General features: G+C 46.6%; 1 protein-coding gene across 7 annotated transcripts in view; it reads left to right on the top strand.

Annotated features, from left to right (window-relative positions):
• Positions 1-19,894, top strand: part of SLC39A11 (solute carrier family 39 member 11) — a 453,549-nt gene that overhangs the window by 49,114 nt on the left and 384,541 nt on the right. For all 7 annotated transcript variants that reach the window (XM_033181993.1, XM_033181989.1, XM_033181990.1 and 4 more), the window contains one exon: positions 13,851-14,009. In XM_033181993.1, coding sequence (XP_033037884.1) covers positions 13,851-14,009 — 159 coding nt within the window. The remainder of the gene's footprint in view (positions 1-13,850; positions 14,010-19,894) is intronic.

Raw genomic sequence — 19,894 nt, 5'->3', positions numbered from 1 at the left:
ACCATACCCATGGGAGACTTCTGTATCCCTCTGGTGAGTTAGGACAGAATACACTTTCAGAACCTGTATTTTCACGAGTGGTGGAATGAAATGTAATATTATTTAGAACAAGGGGGAGCATCTTTCCTTTCCCTTGACCTTGAAGATCTGCCCCCAAGCCTCATGGCTCATTTGAGCCAAGAGAGAGGCATGAAGCTGGCAGGTGGGTGGTTTGTCATCTCCATCTTGAGGAGATGAGCGAAGTGGGAGAAGCTCCCTCTTAGAGATCTTTGAGTTTTCTATCAGTGGAGCCAGACTGCTGAGTCTTCTCTTCTCCTTCAAATATGGGCAGGGGCTGCTTTCTTAGCAGCCAGATCTGGGACAGATTGGATCAGTGTGAGTGAGTGGCGGTGTTGGGGATGGGGAGGCTTGACCAGCTGGTGCGGTGTCCATCAACAGGCCCGAGCTGAGAGAGTGCTGATGGCTTGGTGGCTGAGTGCCACGGGAGGCAGCTTGGGGCAATGTGTTCTCACTCTGTTGAGGACCAGCTGGTGAAAAGGTTTAATAAGGATGTCCCACATCACCCTGTTTTTTTTTTTATTTTATTTTATTTTTATTGTTTTTTAAGTATGTGTGGAGTTAACAATTTTGGCAAGCCGAAGGATTCTGGGAGTCTCTCTCATCTGGCTGGTCTGGATCTGCCTTGAAAGGACCAAAGTAATTAGTATACTTGCCATTTCTGTTATTCAGAGTAATGGGTTTGTAGAAGAGGAACACTGAACTCAAAAGCCTAAGCGTTATGAGACTGGAGCACAGCCATCTTAACATTAGGTGTAACTGAGATCATTGCCAGTGGGAGCTGCAGTCCAGCTGGGCATCTCACTCATGGTAGTTGCTTAGTAAATGTTGACTGAGCGGAGTTGTACTTGGAAATAAAAGAAAAATAGGAGCTTAGATTTGGAGCAGGACTGGGCATTGTGGCTTTTTTTTTGTTTTTCTCTGTTTTCATGGCACTGGAGGTAGAATTAGGTGACTGGTCAATAATTTTGAAGCCCAGGTATGTCTTTGATGGTTGTCCTTGCTTTATGGAACTTATTACTGTCTAGGACTTCACCTGGGGGACCTACGGTCACTGAGAATGGATGCCAGGAGGTCCCTCTGGGTGTGACTTCCATGCTGGTACTTAGAGTTGGAGGATGGGCCTGGGCCTTGTCAGGTACTTACTGACTGTACTGGATGACCCAAGGCTATCCCCAGAGAGACCATTTTAGGATAGACCCTAGAACCTGGATACCCAACATGCTGTCCATGGAGTAAATGTGGCTCATCAGAATCTGGGGAGCAGGTAGCCTTTTTGAAACTTAAAAACCAGGTCTAATGTATATACACTAATATGCCCAGAGCTTGAAGTCTCAGCCCAATGAGTTTGGTCAATGGCATATATACCTGTATAACCACTACCCAAAATGAGATAGAAAACATTTCTTTTCTTCCTTTTTTTTTTGAGATAGAGTCTCGTTTTATTGCCCAGGCTGGAGTGCAGTGGCGTGTTTTTGACTCACTGCAACCTCTGCCTGCCGGGTTCAAGTGATTCTCGTGCCTCAGCCTCCTGAGTAGCTGGGATTACAGGTCCCCACCTCCATCCCCGGCTAATTTTTGTATTTTTTGTAGAGATGAGGTTTTACCACGTTGGCCAGGCTGGTCTTGAACTCCTGGGCTCAAGTGGTCCACCCCCCTTGGCCTCCCGAAGTGCTGGAATTACAGGCATGAGCCACCATGTCCAGCTGAGACAGAGAACATTTCTGACATCCCAGAAAGAGCTCCTAGTCCCTAAGTCAGGCTCCCTCCCAGCTACCAATTAATGACTTCTAGCCATAGAGTCATTTTGCATACCCTTGTGCTTAAATGCAGTCGTATAGTATCTATATATTTTTTATTGTTTGTCTTCCTTCACTCAGTGTAATGATTTTGAGATTCATCCAATGTTGGCATGTTAGTAGTTTGTTCCCTTTTATTGCTAAGGAGTATTTCATTTCATAAATATACTACAATGTGTTTATTCATTCTCCTGCTGATGGACATTTGGGGTATTTCCAATTTAGGGCTGCTGTGAAGAAAGCTTCTGTGAACGGTCTTGTGTAAGTCTTTGTGTGGATGTACGTTTTCCTTTCTCTTGGGGAACAAGGGGAAGAATGACTGGGTCATATGGTAGATTTTTTTTTTTTTCTTATTGAAGCATAAGTACTTTTTCCTAGTTTGGAGATTGTAAGCCAAGCTCCTGCCCATCATTATCACTGGGTAGGCATAGCTAAGAAGAGTCAGGTCATTCAAGCCCATCTACGTTGATTAATAACTGTAATTGAAGCTGAAGGTAATTGATTATAATTTTGAGCTGTTGGGTTTAATTCTGTAACATTATGTGAAGCTGGTATATTATGAAGGCTTCTTGATAAGAGCAAATTAGGTACAGATATAGCCCTCATATGGATTTGATTCATACTGAGTCATGATTAATAACTGACATGCCACATTTAAGGCTGACTCAATGCAAAATTCATGCGGCCGCTCGTCATGGGTTTCTGATTGACTGACTTGATATTGAACAGACATGGGTGGCCTCATTCTGGAGGGTTACATGCAGATTCCTTCCTTCTCCCGAGTTTCTCTGTCTGCTTGCTGGTCTCCTGCCCTGTCACATCTGGATTATGTCCAGAGCCCAACAGCTGGATGTTGGTGTCCTATCTCCCCACTTAAATTAATTCTGCTTGCTGATGCCAGGTTACCCTTCCAAAATGCCTCCGTTACCCTGCCAAAGACAGTGGGTGCTTAATGCTGACCTGCTCCAAGCTGGCTAAGCTGCTGCAGCATCACGTCTGAGGCTTTAAAACACAGTGTCCATGCCCCTGCCCTGGCGAATCTCTTTTCTGTAGGTTGTGGAGGGGAGCTGGCATCTGTAGCTTGAAAACTCCAGGTTGATTTTACAGTACAACTAGAGTTGGAAACAAGCCACCCATTGTGTGAAGTCCAAACCATTCTGCCTGGTTTCATAATTATACCCAAATGGCTGGTTGTAAACTCCTCCCTGCCTTCTTTAGCCTTGCAGACACCACAACATAAGCTTCTGTATACTTGCCTCCAGGCTCCGCCCACTCTGCACTTGCCAGCTAGAAAGGTCCCATCCTCATTTCCTTTCCAATTGTGTCCAGCCTTCCAGAGCCCCTCCCTGTTCTTTGATGTTCTGCTTTTTAAATTTCGAAACAACATTGATACCCCCTTTCTTGGCATGACTGCAGATTCCCTTAATTTATCCTGTCCTATGTCTTCTGTAGCCTCTCTTATTATGGTCCAGAGCCAGCTAGCTCCTGAAGGCAAGGCCCAGATCCACACTGGCTCTTTCCTCCTCTCCTGCAACCCCTGGGGTCTGGCACAGTATTGGCCGTGTAACAGTCTCTGCTTAGGGACTTGCTGATTGACTTTTAACTGTTAATTTTATATCTGATATGGAGACAGAACTTAGAGACACCACTTGGCTTCTGTACTTTCTGAGTAATTATTATTACTATTATTATTCATTTTGAGACAGAGTTTCACTCTTGTTGCCTAGGCCAGAGTGCAATGGCGTGTTCTCGGCTCACTGCAACCGCCACCTCCCAGGTTCAAGCAATTCTTACTGCCTCAGCCTTCCAAGTAGCTGGGATTACAAGCACCCACCACCACACCTGGCTACTTTTTGTGTTTTTAGTAGAGATAGGGTTTTACCATGTTGGCCACGCTGGTCTCGAACACCTGACCTCAGGTGATCTGCCTGCCTCAGCTTCCCAAAGTGCTGGGATTACAGGCGTGAGCCACCTTGCCCGGCCTCTTTCTGATTATTGCTCTGACTTACATGGATTGCAAGTCTGTGTGTCCTCCTTAGGTATACAGTAGCCTCCTTGAGGTTAGAGTCCATGTTCCTTTGGTTCAGCAAACATGAAGGAGGACCTGCTTCGTAGCAGGCACTGAGTTGGGTGCTGTTCTTTTGAACTGTTTCTTCCTGTCCTACCTCTGTGTACCTTTTTAGAGGTTGTCAAAGGCTCCGGGGCTATTCTGGGGCTCTGTAGGATGAAGCACCTTCCTTCTAGTCTCTTCTCCAGCCCCAGGTGGCAGCCTTCACGCATCCGTCAGGGATACCTGCTTCTCTTTTCAAGCTTCCAAAATGTGGCTGCCATGTCTTCTTCCTTTCCTTCTGTCTTTGGCCTTTGAATCCTTCATATCCCTGTACCTTTACTCTAGTGAGAATTTGGGAGCTTGTATTCCACTGGCGATGTTTAACTAGAAGCCCTACAATGTACATTGTGTGATATTCCAAAGTGGACTAGGAATTTCACATTAGTGTAGGAAAATTAGATTTAGAGGGGAATTATTCTCTGATTTGCTCTGAGTAAGTGATGTTGTGAATACTGTTTATTTTTATTTTTATTTTTGAGATGGAGTCTGACTCTGTTGCCCAGGCTGGAGTACAGTGGTGTGATTTTGTCTCACTGCAACCCCTGCCTCGTGGGTTCAAGTGATTCTTCCACCTCAGCCTTCCGATCAGCTGGGATTATAGGCATGCATCACCGTGCCTGGCTAATTTTTGTATATTTAGTAGAGACGGGGTTTCACCATATTGACCAGGCTGGTGGCAAACTCTTGACCTCAAGTGATCTGCCCGCCTCAGCCTCCCAAAGTGCTGGGATTTCAGGCATGAGCCACTGTGCCTGGGCATGTTATAATCGTTAACTGTTAATAAGCTCTTTATTTTGGAAGTATTTTAGATTTTCAGAAATATTGCAAAAATAGTACAGTGAATTTCTGAATAGTGCCCTTCATCCAGATTCCCCCAATGTGAAAATCCTACATAAATAATCTTGACACATTTGTCAAAGCTAAGAATTAACATTTGTTTGTTACTATTCCCTAAACTCCAGACTTTATTTGAATATCACCAGTTTCCCCACCAATGTCCTTCTTCTGTTCTCAGATACCAATCAGGATACATATTGCTTTTACACTGTTCCTATTTTAAAGTATAATTTATAGTAGAGGAAGGCATACCTTTTATTCAGAGACCTAGACCAAAAGTATTACATCTGTACGTTTTGTTTTGAAATCCCCAACTTTAGCTATGCTATTGGGAAGGGATTACAATGTGACTTACAAAATTGCTTGTTTCTCTACCTACTTCTAAGGCAATCATGGGATATTAATGGGTTTAAATTTGTGAGGTTTGATTTATCTTCGTGAAGCAAGTATTTAACAGGCTTATTAGCCCTGTTCGTTAGTAGCCAAAAATTTTCTAGTGCTGGGTTTTCTTGGAGTAGTTTCTATCACAATATTGGGGAATGTTATGGGATCGATTGCATTCAGTTATTGCTGACGCTGATTCATCGCGGACTTTGGCTTTGGGATTCCTTCCCTGATAATGGAGGAGGCGGTAACTTGAAACTGGTCTTTACTCTGAATCATCAAGTAGGGGTAGAGGGTGGCGCAGTCCACTTGGGATGGATCAGCTTGCTCTGGGGCTTTGGGAAGCCACTGACTCTCTTTGATGTCAGCCTTTTCTTCTGTTAAGTGAGGTTTTTAAATTACATGGTCTCCTAAAGTCCCATCTGACTCTTAAGTGAGTCTGTGATTCTATCAGTAGACTCTTGAGTAGATTATCTGTGAAACTTCGAAAATTCTATGTTGACACCTTTCCACACCCGTGAAAATCTCAATTATTTTAAACAATTACTCACCCCATGTTTGTGAAAGGACTGAAGGCATTTGAGTATGAGTCTATGTAATACTTAATTTGGAAGCTAAAAATTACTGTAAAAATCAGGCATTAGATCAAAAAATGGGTGTTGAATCACTTCCTGATCATGCATTCTGATTTCTCCACCCCCGTTGCTCCCCTTCATTAGCAAGGATGGCAGAGAATGCATTTAGACAACAAATGTTGAACAGTCACCCTGTCCGGGACTACTCTGATGGGGGTGCCAGGTACAGAGATGCTTAAGGCACAGCCCTCTCCTGGGCATGTGCAGCATCCTGGGAGTTATGGACACAAGTGATGGATCTAGTGTGATGGAAAAGAGCCACCTTAGAAGTGGGATGTAGGGCAAGATAGGAGGAGGAAGAGAGGATGCCTCCAGAAGGCACATGGGGAGAGGGATGAATCCAAAACAGCACTGACCCATTGCATGTTTCCTGCTGGGAACCGGATTGGGGTGGTATTTGCATTGACTCTCAGGATTCTTAGGACAACTCTGTGAAGTGTACCGTTTTCAGGTGACAACACTGAGCTGCAGAAGAGAGCTTAGGTTATTTGACGGGGGCTACCTAACTAGTAAGTAGCTGAGCCAACATTCAAAATCGGACTTGATTCTAAGTCTTGCATTTTCCCGTGATAAATATGGACTTGGGCAAAGAGTTGAGGGTGTTTGGAAGAAAGGACACGGGAGATGGGTCTTGGCATTTTGGTGTTGTCACAGATGGAGCTGCTCAGGCCAAGGTGAGGGAGCAGAAGAGTTCAGCAACAACTGGGGGCAGTAGTACAAATGGGGTCCCTAACAGTTGGGTAGGCCAGTCTCAACCTCAACTCCTGTCCTTCCTTCCCTTCCCTTCCCTTCCCTTCCCTTCCCTTCCCTTCCCTTCCCTTCCCTTCCCTTCCCTTCCCTTCCCTTCCCTTCCCTTCCCTTCCCTCCCTCCCGCCCTCCGTCCCTCCTTTCTTTCTTCCTTCCTTCCTTCCTTCCTTCCTTCCTTCCTTCCTTCCTTCCTTTCCTGCCTTCCTGCCTTCCTTCCTTCCTTCCTTCCTTTCCTTTCCTTTCCTTTCCTTTCCTTTCCTTCCCTTCCCTTCCCTTCCCTTCCCTTCCCTTCCCTTCCCTTCCTTTCCTTCTTCCTTTCCTTCCTTCCTTCCTTCCTCTCTTTCTCTCTTTTCTCTTCTTCTTTTTCTTTTTTTTTTCAGAGTCTTGCTCTGTTGCCCAGGCTAGAGTGCAGTGGCTCAATCCCAGCTCACTGCAACCTCTACTTCCCGGGTTCAAGTGATTCTCCTGCCTCAGCCTCCAAATAGCTGGGATTACAGGCACCCACCACCATGCCTGGCTATTTTTTTTTTTTTTTTTTTGTATTTTTAGTAGAGACAGGGTTTCACCGTGTTTGTCAGGCTGGTCTTGAACTCCTGACCTCAGGTGATCTGCCCGCCTAGGCTTCCCAAAGTGCTAGGATTACAGGCATGAGCCACCACGCCCCGCCTATACTCAGCTTCTTAAATGTCACCTTGCCTGGGCATCACTTTGTTCAACATGAAGACTTCTGAGCCCTGTGGTAGACCTACCAAACCAGCCAAAGACTGAAGTTATACTTTCAATCCCTTCTCTTGTGTGGGTGTTTTTTTTTTAATTTCCTCCTTAGCCCTTTTGCAGGAGTTTTGTGTGTGTGTGTGTGTGTGTGTGTGTGTGTGTGTTTTGAGATAGTCTCTCATTCTGTCATCCAGGCTGGAGTGCCATAGTGTGATCTCAGCTTACTGCAACCTCCACCTCCTGAGTTGAAGTGATTCTCATGTCTCAACTCCCCGAGTAGCTGGGATTATAGGCGTGTGCCACCATGCCCAGCTAATTTTTGTGTTTTTTAGTAGAGACAGGGTTTCGCCACATTGACCAGACTGGTATTGAACTCCTAACTTCAGGTGATCCGTCTGCCTCGGCCTCCCAAAGTACTTACAGGCGTGAGCCACTGTGCCCTGCCAGGAGTTTTCTTTTACTATTGAAATACTCATCCTTGAGCTTCTTTCATTATTTAGCAAAAGAAATTGGGCTGCTTTGGTCTTAGCAACATTTAACTTGGAGGATGGGCCCCGCCCAAACCTTGCCCCGGGTTCATTTGATTGGGTAGGCTTTTCATTTTCATTTCAGGAATAAAGAGGCAAAAAAGACCTTGAGGGTACAGCGAGGCCCCTGCCATGTGTGTTGAAGCTGATTATGGATTCCTTTTGTAGACAAAGGTGAGGAAATGGAAGGTTCCAGCCATCAGCTTCTTATGATTATACCTTGTGTCTTCAGGGATGGCCCTGTTAGCCCACTTGTTTGCCTTTACAGGCGGGGTCACAGCTGCAGGAGGACTTTTGCTCTCTACCATCCGGGGCTATGAAGGGACTGGCTGGCAAGAGTATTCCCCGAAGTCTTGGGCCCGGTGCTCAGCACCTTCTCCTCTGTGGTCTGCCCCTCCCAGACCCTGCTTCTTAGGGGTAATTGAGAGGTAATCAGATATCCTGCTTTCTCTTTCTGCACCAGCTAATTCATATGTCACTACACCCTGGTTTAAAAATGCCTAACATATAAAGGAGCGTTGCTGATGTTGAGAGTTTCACCTCGCCACCTGTGTTGGGGGATTATTTAAAAAGTGATGCTTATCCTAGGATCCAACAGTTCCACTCCTTGGCACTTATTTACCGAAATCAATGGAAAACTTCCAGTCCACGCCAATACCTGCACACGGGTGTTTGTAGCTGCTTTATTCATAATTGACACAACTCAGAAGCAAGCAAAAAGTCCTTCAATAGGTGAGCAGATAAACTGTGGTACATCCAGACAATAGAATATTATCCAGTGCTAAAAAGAAATGCTTTATCAAGTCATGAGAAGACACCGCTTGCATGTTGCCAAGTGAAAGAAGCGAATCTGAAAAGGTTCCACGCTGTGCGGTTTCAACCATATGACATTCTGGAAAAGGTGAAACTACAGAGACAGTGGAAAGGGGATTTCCAGGGACTAGCAGGGAAGGAGGGATGAATAGTTGGAACACAGGGGCTTTTTAGGGCAGTGAAATATATGATACTGTAAAGATGGATACATGATATTATATATGTATCAAAATCCATGGAATGTATAGCACCAAGAGTGGACCCTAATGGAAACTACGGACCAGCTGGGCGCTGTGGCTCACGCCTGTAATCCTGGCAATTTGTGGGGCTGAGGCAGGTGGGTCACCTGAGGTCAGGAGTTCGAGACCAACCTGACCAATATGGTGAAATCCCATCTCTACTAAAAGGACAAAAATGAGCTGGGTGTCATGCGGGCACCTGTAATCCCAGCTGCTCGGGAGGCTGAGGCATGAGAATTACTTGAACCCAGGAGGCAGAGGGTGCAGTGAGCCGAGATTACACCACTGCACTCCAGCCTGGGTGACCCTGTCTCAAAACAAACAAACAAAAACAACAAACAAAAAACAAAACAAAAAAAAGATGGCCCTTGGGTATTAGTGCCGCATCAGTGTGGGTTCATCTGTTGTATCAAATGTACCACTGTGATGTGATGTTGATAGTGGGCATAGTTTTGTGTAGTGGGGACAGGCAGGCATATGTCAGAATTCTTGGTACTTTCCACTCAATTTTGCTATCAATCTGAAAGTGCTCTAAAAAATAAAGTTGAAGAAAAGTCACATATGCCTGTATTAATTTTCTATTGCTGATGTAGCAAACTACCATGAATGCAGTGGCTTAAAACAGTGCAAATTTATTATCTTACAGTACTGGAGGTCTCAAGTCCCCAGTGATTTTAACTGTGACAAAGTCAAGGTGGCAGCAAATCCTCCTAGAGGATTTAGAGGAGAAGCTGCTTGCCTGCCTTCTCAGCATCTTGGGGCCACCTCCCTTCCCTAGCAGATGGCCTTTTCTTTATCTTCAAGCCAGCAGCATGGCATCTTCCAGTCTCTTTCTGACTACAGCCTCTGCTTTTGTTATCACATTTTCTCTCTGATTCTGACCCTTCTTTTTGTTTTTTGTTTTTGTTTTTGCGATGCAGTGTCACTCTATCACCCAGGCTGGAGTGCAGTGGTGCGATCTTGGCTCACTGCAACCTCTGCCTCCTGGGTTCAAGCGATTCTCCTGTCTCACCCTCCTGAGTAGCTGGGATTACAGGTGCCTGCCACAATGCCCGGCTAATTTTTGTATTTTTAATAGAGACAGGATTTCACCATGTTGGTCAGGCTGGTCTCAAACTCTGACCTCGTGACTCTGACCCTTCTCACTCCTTCGTAAGGACCTTGTGGTTACATTGGCCCGACTCAAATAAGCCGCGATCATATCCCCATCTCCAGGTCCTTAATTTAATCCCATGTACAGAGTCCTTTTTACTTGTAAGGTGAAATATTCACAGATTTAGGCATTAGGACACAGTCATCTTTTCTACCACACTTGCCCTTTAAATAACTTTTCAGCTGGGCGTGGTGGCTCACACCCGTAATCCTAGCACTTTGGGAGGCTGAGGTGGGCAATCACTTGAGGCCAGGAGTTCAAGGCCAGCCTGGACAACATGGTGAAACCCTATCTCTACTAAAAATACAAAAATTAGCTGGGCGTGATGGTGCACACCTGTAATCCCAGCTCCTTGGGACGCTGAGGCACGAAAATCTCTTGTACCCGGGAGGCAGAGATGAGGTTGCAGGTCACGCCACTGTACTCCAGCCTGGGTGACAGAGCGAGACTCTGTCTCAAAACAAAAACAAAAAACAAAAAACAAACAACAAAGAATTTTGCTTTGGGTGCTTTTTTCATTTTAGACAGGCAACCCTATTCAATTTTCCAATTGTTCCTTGGTGGTTTTCCAGTTTGTGTGTGAGGCAGGGAGGCTGGCAAGGAAAAGAAATGAAGGAAATCCAGCTGGATCCTGAATTTGACTGGAAAGAGAAAGGACAGTGATTCTCAAGGAGGGGGCCCACCTGAATCAGCTGGGATGCTTTTGCATTGCAAGCATCCCAAATTCCAGCATACCCTCCCTTGAGAGACACTTCTCTTCTGCTCCTGCTCCTTGAATAGCTTGTGCATTGTGTGTTTCTCATGTGTAAGGGCAGAAAAAAGGTTGGTACTCAGTGATGCAGAGGGAGGGAAGGGAATGTGGACAGAAGAGGTTGGATCCGGGGCTGAAAAGGAGATGAGAGCAGAGGTTGGGGAGTTCTCTCAAGTGATACTGACAGCAATATTATGTTTCCTCATCACAGGATGGAGTGTGGGGAAGATTTAGAGGGTGAGAAGAGTGGGCTTACCTGGGCCATATGGTTTTAGAGTTGTTGAAGGTGGGACTGTATGGGAGAACCAGAGAAGTTGCTGCACAGGTCAGGTTGAAAAAGAAGAATTGGGCCAGGAGCAGTGGCTCACGCCTGTAATTCCAGCACTTTGGGAGGCCAAGGTAGGCAGATCACTTGAGGTCAGAAGTTCGAGACCAGCCTGGCCAACATGGCAAAACCCGGTCTCTACTAAAAATACAAAAATTAGCCAGGTGTGCTGGCGCACGCCTATAATCCCAGCTACTTGGGAGGCTGAGGCAGGAGAATCGTTTGAACCTGGGAGGCGGAGGTTGCAGTGAGCTGAGATTGTGCCATTGCGCTTTGGCCTGGGCGACAGAGACTCCTTTTCAAAAAATAAGAAGAAGAGGAAGTGGCACCTTTCCAACTCTGTGCCTCGTTGCAGGTCCTCTTTGGTGGGGAGTTTACCATGCAGGGCAGCTACTGAGGGTTGCTGAATTCTAAAGCTAGTAAGACAAAGTCTGGAAAAGGGGTGGATTAGGCTGTAGCGGGGAGGAGGAGCCCTCACGTTTCCTTTGATGGTCTTTATTGACAGCCCGGCTCATGGGGTTGAACTGATCAGCCTCAGCTCCTATCCTGTTTAGTGGAGGCATTTTCATTCTTAGAGTTTTGGAGGCTGTTGCAGGTTTCCATGGGTGGCACTTAGACTTTTGCTGGGAGAATTTGGCCCAGAGCAAGTGACTGTATGTGATTGACAGCTGGAAGAAGGGAATTTATGGATTTATGCATACATTTGTTCTTTATTGTTGCTATTATAATACCTGGTTCTTTCACTCTGAATGCTAATTTGAAGATGGGTGATGCATTTGATTTTTTAAGGCAAGGCATAATTAAGTTATTTTTAGAAACCCATTCAACATTTTCTGTGTTGGCGATGACTGCCGTATAGTTACGATGGGTAGTGGGTGTACTCTAGCCAAAAGATGTGATAGCATCTATAAGAGTAAACAGCTATGGATGAGTATTTAATTTGGTCAGTGCTGGAGAGCTTCTTATTTTTAAGAGACAGAGTCTCGCGATGTTGCCCAGGCGGGCCTTGAACTCCTGGGCTCAAGGCTTCCTAGTAGCTAGGACTACATTCATGCATCACCACACCAGCTCGTCCACTGGAGAACCTTTTATCAAATTGGCTCTGCTGAGGTTTCAGCCAGCCTAATTTTTTTTCTTCTCCTTCATGTTTATCCTCTCATTGAGTTGGTTGTGGTTCTGCTTGGTCATTTCCTCGGATCTGCTACTTACTGCCTATAGAAGGGGTCCCTAACCTCTGGGCCATGGACCAGTGCTGATCCATGGCCTGTTAGGAACCAGGCCAAACAGCAGATGAGCAGCAGACGAGTGAGTGAGGATTACCGCGTGAGCTCCACCTTCTGTCAGACCAGTGATGACATTAGATTCAATAGTGTGAACCCTATTGTGAACTGTACATGCCACAGATCTAGGTTACGAGCTCTTTATGAGACTCTAATGCCCAGTGATCTGAGGTGGAACAGTTTCATCCCCCAACCACTGCCTGGTCTGTGGAAAAATGGTCTTCCATGAAACTGGCCCCTGGTGCCCAAAGGATTGGGGACCAATGACCTGTAGGACCTTGAGCAAATTATCTTACTATTTCAAGATCCAACGTCTTTATCTACAAATTGCAATAGAAAACATCATCTGCCTCCGGGGTGGTTGTGATGACAAGGTAAGATATCAAATGTAAATCTTGGCCCTTGGAAATACCAAGTGATAAATAAATATTAGTTCGCTTCTTCCTTTTTAGAGATAAGATAATTGATGAGACCAATATGACATTGACTTGCTGGTTATCTTCAGATATTTCAGAGGCTGTCACAGATCACACAGGAAGGACACAGTTTTTGGTGTTCTAGGGAGCAAAACCACAGCTGAAAGGTAAAAGTGGAAAGGAGACAGATTTCAGCTCAACATAAGAAAGAACTTTGTAATAATTAGACCTGTGTTACAATGCAGTGGAACTCATGAAGTAGTGAGCAATTTGTCTTGGAAGAATTTAATTAAAATAGGATTTTTGGGGCTGGGTGTGGTGGCTCACACCTTTAATCTCAGCACTTTGGGGGGCCGAGGTGGGTGGGTCACCTGAGATCAAGAGTTTGAGACCAGCCTGGCCAACATGGCAAAACCCCATCTCTAAAAAGTCCTGAAAAATTAGCTGGTCATGGTGGCACACACCTATAATCCCAGCTACTCGGGAGGCTGAGGCAGGAAAATCACTTGAACCCGGGAGGTGGCGGTTGTAGTGAGCCAAGATCATGCCACTGCACTCCAGCCTGGGAGACAGAGTAAGACTTCACCTCAGAAAAAAAAAAAAAAAAAAGAATAGGAATTTTCAACAGCATTATCACTGACATTCGGGGCCAGATAATTCTTTGTTGTCAGGGGTGTGCTGTGCATGGTAGGATGTTTATTTGCCCCTATCCTCCTCCCAGTGTGACAGCTAAAAATGTCTCTAGTCGTTGCCAAATGTCCTGTGGAGGGCAAAACCATTGCTGGTTGAGAACCACTGAATTATAGGCTAGATGATGGCGAACTGGACTGCATCCTCCCAAGGTCAACTCTATCCTACCCCAAACTGAGTTCTTGCCATAGTAGGCTCCGGGAATTCTGGGGATGACTTTTTGGTTTATGATAGTACCTCCCAACCTGGGATGAAAGACCTAACTCATGTGAAATTGTAGGGGTCAGTCTGGGCCACAGAGAGCAACTGAGGTCCTGCCTGGAAGGCCTTCTGCAGTTGCTTTAATGTTTATCTCTCGTTGTGGTTTCTGTAGGTCATGTTGGCAGCTTCCTATTGGTCTCTCCTGGCCCCAGCAGTTGAGATGGCCACATCCTCTGGGGGCTTCGGTGCCTTTGCCTTCTTCCCTGTGGCTGTTGGCTTCATCCTTGGAGCAGCTTTTGTCTACTTGGCGGACCTCCTGATGCCTTACCTGGTGAGTACCACGCTACTTTTAGCTGTCGTATCAGGATACAACCAGCTCTGTGCAATGGATTTATTTCTGATCAAACCTGACATACCGTTAATGTCTCCGTTAAGTAGCCACTGGTATTTAAATAGAGAACAAGGCATTAGAGGAACTGACTGGTGATTTCTTTCTTAAAATAATGTCTTGGTAATTACCCCCTTATTTACATTTTAGTAAGTTCAGATTTTGAATGTCACATTTCATTAAAAATACAGAGTACAGCTGATGTGCTGAGTAGCACTGTATATATGAGAGGACCTAGAACTGGGTGCTGGGTAGGAACTAGAACCATCACTGTGGTGCTGGCTCTTTTATTTAGAGTATGACATCATCAGGGAGATGATACCCTGCCCCCGCCTCTCAACCTGTAGCGTTAGGCCTTCGACAATGGATCACATCATGAGGGCTGACAGGAGGGTGAGGCGGGGCTCTGTGCAGTAGGGGTCTGGGCTGGAGCTCACACCTGCCGTTTGCTGATTGTATATCCTGAGCTCTAGTTTTCCGTCCTTTAATTTGAGAATAACTCCCCCAAGGGACTGTACAGTAAAATTTAAAACATGTAAAAATGTACTGGAATTGGGGATAAGCCAGAGATTTCAGGCTTTTTTACTGACATAGGGCTGGAGAGTTGGGTTTGGGAACGAGTATGTATTTGCTTATGGAGAAGCACCGTGCGAACCACAGCCTGGCGTGTGGCTGTGATTGCCGAGCTGAGATAGCTGGGGCCAGCTCAGGCAATGGGAACCGCAAGCCATTGGCTAAAGCCCTGTCATCTGCATGCACCGCTGTCAGTAAAGGAAAAGAGTCCAAGATCATAACAGCATGAGACAGCCTTACCAGACACTGGGCCTGACAAGTTCTAGAGATGGCAGAAGCACCCCCAAACTGGTGCCTGAATTCTCTACTTCCCTATAAAGGGAAATGGTGCAGGGAGAACTCTATGGAGAGAAATGGGTCAAAGTCCATTTCTCCTGCTGGATCACGGTGAGACAGGATAAAGTCAGACTCACTGGAGTCAGCGGTCATGTACCTCAGGAAGTAGGAAGGGTTGAAGTTCTCTTCCCTGCCTTCCTGTTTTCTTTTTTCCTTAAGTTCCTACTGGAGAAAGAGAAGGAATGATGGGTGATTCTATAACTACAATGATTCCCAGGAACTATGCCTCTGGATCCTAGGCTAATGACAAATGGATTCCTTGTGTTATGGAAGAATTGTTCTTTGGATCAGACAGCTGAATGTGATGTTGGACGGCTGTGATACTGTCTTAAAGCAGAGGTCCCCAACCCCCAGACCGAGGACCAGTACTGGTCTATGGCTGGTTAGGAACTGGGCTGCATAGCATAGGAGGTGAGCAGCCAGCTGCCAAGTGAGCTTTATCTTCTAAGCTCCGCCTCCTGTCAGATCAGCGGTGGCGTTCTATTCTCAACAGTGCACAAACCCTGCTGCGAGCTACGCGTGTGAGGGATCCAGGCTGTGTGTTCCTTAAGAGAATCTAATGAATGGCTGATGATCTGAGGTGGAACAGTTTCATCCCAAACCCCCCACCCCGACCTTAGTCCATGGAAAAACTGTCTTCCACAAAACCAGTCCTTGGTGCCGAAAAGGTTGGGGACCACTGTCTTAAAGACCATGTGTCATTTTTTTGTCATTAAAAGATTGAGTGGCATGGCTGGATGCGGTGGCTCACACCTGTAATCCCAGCACTTTGGGAGTCTGAGGTGGGCAGATCACCTGAGGTCAGGAGTTTGAGACCAGCCTGGGCAACATGGTGAAACCCCATCTCTACTAAAAATACAAAAATTAGCCGGGCGTGGTGGTGCACGCCTGTAGTCCCAGCTACTCGGGAGGGTGAGGCACGAGAATCGCTTGAACCTGGGAGGTGGAGGTTGCAGTGAGCTAAGATGGTGCCACTGCACTCTGGCCGGGTGACAGAGCAAGATTTTGTCTCAAAAAAAAAAGAAAAACAACAAAAAACAAAAGATTGAGTGGCTGTGTCTGTCTCTGTTCCCTGGACAGTTGGCTTCCTTGCTGCCGACTATGTCTGTGTGGTAGTGGCTTCCAGCGGCCCTCAATGCCGGCTGCCATATTCTGATCTCAAGGCCACCCTGGTTTTGTGTGAACTTGTTGTTGGAGTGTATTCTGCTTGCCCTGGCAAGTGACCAGTGGCTTTAACCCCTGAGCAGCAGGCAAAGATCTGGCTCAGCAGCTCTGCACGACCCCTGCTGGATCCCATTCTGCTCTCCTCTCATGCACCCAACTGGGCTTCCAAGACAGTCTCTTGGAAAGGACTCTGCAATCCTGGTGGGTCTTGCTATGTTACTGGGGAGCGGGGGTGGTGGGGTGGTATCAGAAGTATTTGGTCAGCTGTCTGAGTGTAGGGGTTTTCTCTGGGCAGTGTAAACAGTCATTGGCTAATTTGTACTATGCAGCAGTATTTTTTTGTTTTTTGAGACGGAGTCTCACTCTGTCATCCTGGCTGGAGTGCAATGGTGTGATCTTGGCTCACTGCAACCTCCGCCTCCTGGGTTCAAGCGATTCTCCTGCCTCAGCCTCCCGAGTAGCTGGGATTACAGGCGCCTGCCACCACGCCTGGCTAATTTTTGTATTTTTAGTCGAGTGGGGTTTCACCATGTTGGCCAGGCTGGTCTTGAACTCCTGACCTCAAGTGATCCTCCCGCCTCCGCCTCCCAAAGTGCTGGGATTACAGGCGTGAGCCACCATGCCCAGTTGCAACAGTATTTTGTTTTTGAACCTTTTGGTTCATATTTGTTCTAATATATGCTTTGAATATGGAGGAGATCCCAGAGAAGCCCTAGATAGAATCAGGAATGGTTTGGGAGCAGCTGTTGAATGTCTCGGGAGGGGTTGCAAGAGCTCAGAAAGGGACATCATCACCACAAATGCCCAGAACCTCGCTACTTGGCAGAAAGATCAGCCTGACAGTAAACATCTGTTCTAGGAGGTTTAAAAAGAAATGAATTCTTGCTGTTGATGTGAGAGGGGGAATTTGTCTTAGAAGGTCTCATACATGGATGAGAATTACTGAGGATTGCTACAGTCCGTGAATACAAATGTTGTTGAAAGAGTTGTGCTTGGAAATGGTCTGTTGACCTTCACTCTGAGGCTGGCCAAAGGTTTCCTTTGGTTTCACTATTAATTTGCTCCCCAAACCTGAAAAGGGCAGCAGCTTGGATCTATCGAAGATGCTCTGTGGAGTTGGAGTTAATGGGTTTTGATCTTGAGTCCTTGCAGTTGGCCAACATCGACTGAGCACCCACAGGGTTTGGAGTCTAACGGGGAGGAGCGGGGCTAGAATTTGTGTTCAGGATGTTTGCTTTCTTTGGGATCTATGAACCAGTGGCTTTTGAGGCTGTGGGAAGTTTTGTGGGTAAATTCGGCCCCAGATCATTTCAGTTCCCGATTCATTCCCTGATGATGGAGGCCCACCATTCAGCAGATGGCCCCGGGAGCAGAATGAAGGCAGAGCAAAAGGCTTTGGCTGGGATTCCGACCAAGGGGCTCTCACCCTTTGCGACAGGCCCCAGGATGTAGGGGGCCTGTCTGCGGAAAACCTCAGGGTCTCCTTTCTGTCCCCTGGGGACATGTCTGCTTGGAGTTTGTTGGGGTGAAAGGAAGTGGGTCAGTGTCTGTGTTATTTTACCTGGAGAAATAAGGAGATGGAGAAGTCTAGAAAGGGCAGCGATATGGCCCTGATTTGACCCTTGCCTGTGACCATTCAGGCACAGGCCCCAATGCCTGGGAGCGTCAGAGCCACCAACCCTGGTTATGTGTTTGGGACGTGAAGGGCATCACACTCTTGGGTTGGTGGGAAGGGAATAGTTAACACATAACTGTGTTCTTTAACTCCATTTCTGTTCCTTCGGCCTTTCAGATTTATTTGTCCCCCTGTCGGAGGCAAAGCAAACTATTGCTCATGGAAAGGGCATTACTCAGAAGAGCCTGTCAGGTTTGAAGCCATTGTGGCTTTGTTAACTTCAGATGCATCAAGTTCCTCTCCAAACTGGGTGTTTATTTTCAATTATTTATCTGGGAATAAAGTAGAGAAGTTCTGTGGTAACTGTTAATGGGAAATGAACTGACAGGGATTGACAGAGACGTTGCCAAATGGCGTCTTAATGAAAGGGGAGAAAAAAGGGGGTGGGCAAGGAAGATGCAGCCTGCTGTGCCTGGGAAGAGGCTGTTGAGGGGTCAGATGATGGGAAATGCTTTCTGGGCCAGCCGGAGCCCATGCTCCCCTTAGGATGGTTCTAGACAGAAACAGACTGGACATTGAACAGCTATTTGGAGACATTGACATGTTTCTAATTTTGCAATTGTGCTTCCATGTGAAGTTAAGGGATAGCAGTATGTGGGAAACTGTCATCTTCAGTTCATTATTGTTATTCTTTGAGACAGGGTCTTGCTCTGTTGCCGAGGCTGGAGTGTGGTGGCATGATCGCGGCTTACTGTAGCCTTGACCTCCCGGGATCAAGTGATCTTTCCACCTCAGCTTCCTGAATAGCTGGAACCACAGGCGTGTGCTACCATGCCCGACTAATTTTTAATTTTTTTGGTAGACACAGGGGTCTCCCTATGTTGCCCAGGCTAGTCTTGTTCTCCTGAGCTCATGCAATCCTCCTTCTTTGGCCTTCCTCTCTAAGTGTTGGGATTATAGGTGTGAGCTACCACACCTGGCCGGCCTTCAGGTTCAAACAATGATTTTTCTCGTGGCGGGTTGATGGGTAGGGTGGGGAGGAGGGTAGTGTATGCGTCCCTAAGGTCAGTTCTTTCTTTTTAGTCATGTTAATGTCACATCAATACAATACAAAAATCTCATTATAAAACAGTTTTGTAAAAATTTTATGTGAAAACGCTTCTCCTACTTTTATCTTTCCCCCAGATCAACCGGTCAAACATTGTTACTAGTTTAGCGGATATCATTCTAGTGTTTCCCTTCCTTTTCTTTCTTTCCTTCTTTTCTTCTTTCCTTCCTTCCTTCCTTTCTTCCTTCCTTCCTTCCTTCCTTTCGTCTGTCCGTCCGTCTTTCTTTCTTTCTCTCGAGACGTAGTTTCGCTCTTGTTGTCCAGGCTGGAGTGCAATGGTGCGATCCCACTCACCGCAACCTCTGCCTCCTGGGTTCAAGCGATTCTCCTGCTTCAGCCTCCCCAGTATCTGGGATTACAGGCATACACAACCATGCCTGGCTAATTTTGTATTTTTAGTAGAGATGGGGTTTCACCATGGCTGGTCTTGAACTCCTGACCTCAGGTAATTTACTTGCCTCAGCCTCTCAAATTGCTGGTGTTACAAGTGAGAGCCACCATGGCTGGCTTTTCCCTTCCTCTCCTCTCCCTTCCCCTCCCCTCTCCTCCCCTCCCGTCCCCTCCCGTCCCCTCCCCTCTCCTCTCCTCTCCTCTCTTCCCTCTTCTCTCTTCTCTCTCCTCTCCTCTCTTGTCTCTTCTCTCTTTTCTCTTCCCTCCCCTCCCCTCCCCTCCCCTCCCCTCCCCTTCCCTCCCCTCCCCTCCCCTTCCCTCCCCTCCTCTCCCCTCCCCTCCCCTTTTCTCTCTCTCTTCCGAGGTGGATCTCCCTCTGTGGCCCAGGCTGGAGTGCAGTTGCTCGATCTTGGCTCACTGCGACCTCCACCTCCCGGGTTCAAATTATTCTCCTGCCTCAGCTTCTTGAGTAGCTGGGATTATAGGCACCCGCCACCACACCTGGCTAATTTTTGTATTTTTAGTGGAGATAGCGTTTAGCATGTTGGTGAGGCTAGTCTCAAACTCCTGACCTCAGGCAGGCAGATGCCTGCCTCAGCCTCCCAAAATGCTGGAATTACAGGCTTGAGCCACCATGCCCAG

Source organism: Trachypithecus francoisi, unplaced genomic scaffold (genome assembly GCF_009764315.1).
Source record: "Trachypithecus francoisi isolate TF-2019V2 unplaced genomic scaffold, Tfra_2.0 Lachesis_group20, whole genome shotgun sequence".
NCBI classification, from domain to species: Eukaryota; Metazoa; Chordata; class Mammalia; order Primates; family Cercopithecidae; genus Trachypithecus; species Trachypithecus francoisi.
Note: the sequence above shows the minus strand (reverse complement) of the source record. Positions and strands in the feature narration are given on the sequence as shown.